The 2,449-nt window shown below is 39.3% G+C and overlaps 1 protein-coding gene across 3 annotated transcripts in view; it reads left to right on the top strand.

Annotated features, from left to right (window-relative positions):
* The window catches only part of CDC20B (cell division cycle 20B), a 42,659-nt gene that overhangs the window by 35,365 nt on the left and 4,845 nt on the right, over nt 1–2,449 (top strand). The window contains exons 10-11 of one of the 3 annotated variants that reach the window (XM_011380614.1): nt 70–195; nt 704–809. The exons of 1 other annotated variant lie outside the window; for it this stretch is intronic. In XM_011380614.1, the coding sequence (XP_011378916.1) occupies nt 70–195; nt 704–809 (232 nt within the window). Of the gene's footprint in view, nt 1–69; nt 196–703; nt 822–2,449 lie in introns of all 3 variants that reach the window. One more of the 3 variants, XM_011380613.1, reaches the window with a different exon arrangement.

The raw sequence follows: 2,449 nt of genomic DNA, 5'->3' as shown, positions 1-2,449 counted from the left end.
GTGCTTCACATCCATGAGTTCACCTTCTCCAAGGCTGACCAGCCTGTGTGATTATTTGGAACTTTAAAGGCCATGGATTGGTGTCCCTGGCAGTCTGCTGTCCTTGCTGTTGGAGGAGGAATGGAGGATGGACGCTTACACATCTTGGACATAAATACTGAGCAAAGCATCCAGAGCCCAAGCACAAACTCACAGGTAAATGTCTTCTTTGGAGTCTGCCTTCATGCTGGTCTTCTAGAATCCAGTGAAAATAATTTATGATAAAACACAGGACCCAGACACAGCTCACCATACATGCTGAGTCCATAGGGATTTCAGTTGTTGAGAGTTTCTTTTTGTAAAACCTTCACCTGTGAGTCAAAAGTTAATTTAACATGTGCTTTTTTTTTTTTTTTTTTAAGCATTTCCCTTTTTTCTCAGCATTGCTTTGGCTGTGAAATTTAAGAACAGCCTGACTATTCTGGGACAATGATCATCTTCACATAAATTCATAGATTCATTGCAGCTAAGCCTATCTGTATATTTAGTCCGTTGTTGCCTCGGGATAAACTTTCCTAGAACTAATGTAATCCTCTAACACCCTACCCCTAGCTATGGACTGAAGGATGTATGTGGACAGAGTATTCTGCCTAGAATCAATTTAAAGTATATTTATAATAAATTAGAATTGCCATAATTCTGTATTTTTTGGTCATTATTACAGATTTGTTCCCTAATCTGGCTACCTAAAACAAAGGAGATTGCAACTGGCCAGGGTACTCCTAAGAATGACATGACTGTATGGACCTGTTCTGCTCTGGCCAGGTCAGGTGGATTTTTTGGTAAGTAAATGGGTGAGTAAAATACCCTGTACCTATAGCCAAGTGAGCTGTCCATTGGTAGGAAAAGCCCAGAATGAAAGATTTTTCTCCTGGTTCTTTGAAGTATGTATTTCATCAGAGAAAAGAGGCCTACACCCACCATACCTCAGGGAGTATGTAGATGAGTGTTTTTAAATTTGACTAAGATAGTTCATCACCTGTAATTGTCCTGTCTCCTCCTCCTGGCCTATGTGTATGGATGATGCAGTGATGATCATGAATTGTGTTTTTGAACTCTGGAGTTAGCATCATAACTTATTTTGAAGAACCAGCAGTGCTGGAATGTGTGGGAGATAAATATGAAAGGCTGAGATGTTTGTTCTACATGGGGAGGCCACTGAACAGCACAGCGGTCTGGTGAGCCTCTGCCCTTTCAAAGTGAACTGCTATTATTTCGCAACGCAGTTCTACAAACTTTTATTGGGTACTTTTTGAGAGCAAGACCCTATAATGGGGAATGAGACTCAAGCCTTGTCCGCAAGGGTCTCAAATCATTTTGGATATAATTAGAATGTTAAAGGGGGTGGGGCAGCTAAGGGGTGAGTAGGTATCTCCTTCTACCCAGCCCTGGGAAAAAGGAAGACAGAAGTGCTGGTTGATGAAGGAACAGAGCACAGGCATTCAGTCTCTTGTACAACTCAGATTATATATGCTATCTTCTTCTTTCCACTCAACCTTGTCTCCTGATCAATCACTGGAATTTATTTATTAAGCATCTATTATGTGCCAGGCATTTATTGGAGTGCCAGGAATACACAGATAAATAAGACAGACAATATCCTGGCCCTCACGGAGCCTCTACTTTTGTGGGAGGAGACAGACAGAAACCAAATATATTCAATAGGTAGAGATAACACCATGTTTCTCATTGGGGATTCTGAGAATATTTATCAACAATACAACACCCTCAACAGAAAGGCTTCCTGCTTCTGCTGGTCAGCCTGGCTGGACCTCTGGTTAGCCTTGGAATGACCTTTCTATACTTCGGCTGTTATGCTGTGTGATTTGGTAAATAAAAAATACAGGCGGTTCTTGATAGAGCCACTTCAGCCACCAAGCCTAAGTGTAGGAAGAGCGTGAGTTGATCCTTTGCATATTTTGATGGTAAGAAATGCAATTCACTGGGCTTTTTCAGTTTAGAGAAATATTTTAAATCAAGCTTCAAAAGCTAGTTCTTAACAAAATTGCAATTCAGCTAGGTGGGGGCATCTAATAGATATTCTGCTCAACTTGCTGATGTTGAGAATAAAGAATGAACTTACCAGATATATTTCCTTGTTTCTCTGGTCTTAACAAACTGTAAATTCTTTAGTTTTAATGCCGTATGAATTTTTTTCATTGATATTAGACAGAATTCCGAAGAAGACATTTCACTTTTTCTTCTCTTAAAATGTTTATAGTTGGAGAAGATGTAGTTACTTTTGAGTTTTTAGACACTAATCTTCATCTTTAACACAATTTCTTCTATATACAAAATTTCCCAAAAGGGTTTAACAGGACGGTTGTTATATAAACACTTGTCATGTGGTCAGATACATTTGGAAATTGTGTTACACAAGAACAGTTTTTCTTTCCTAAGGATATCTCAA

This window comes from Pteropus vampyrus, unplaced genomic scaffold (assembly GCF_000151845.1).
Source record: "Pteropus vampyrus isolate Shadow unplaced genomic scaffold, Pvam_2.0 Scaffold397, whole genome shotgun sequence".
Classification (NCBI taxonomy): domain Eukaryota; kingdom Metazoa; phylum Chordata; class Mammalia; order Chiroptera; family Pteropodidae; genus Pteropus; species Pteropus vampyrus.
This window is presented reverse-complemented; position numbering and strand designations above follow the sequence as displayed.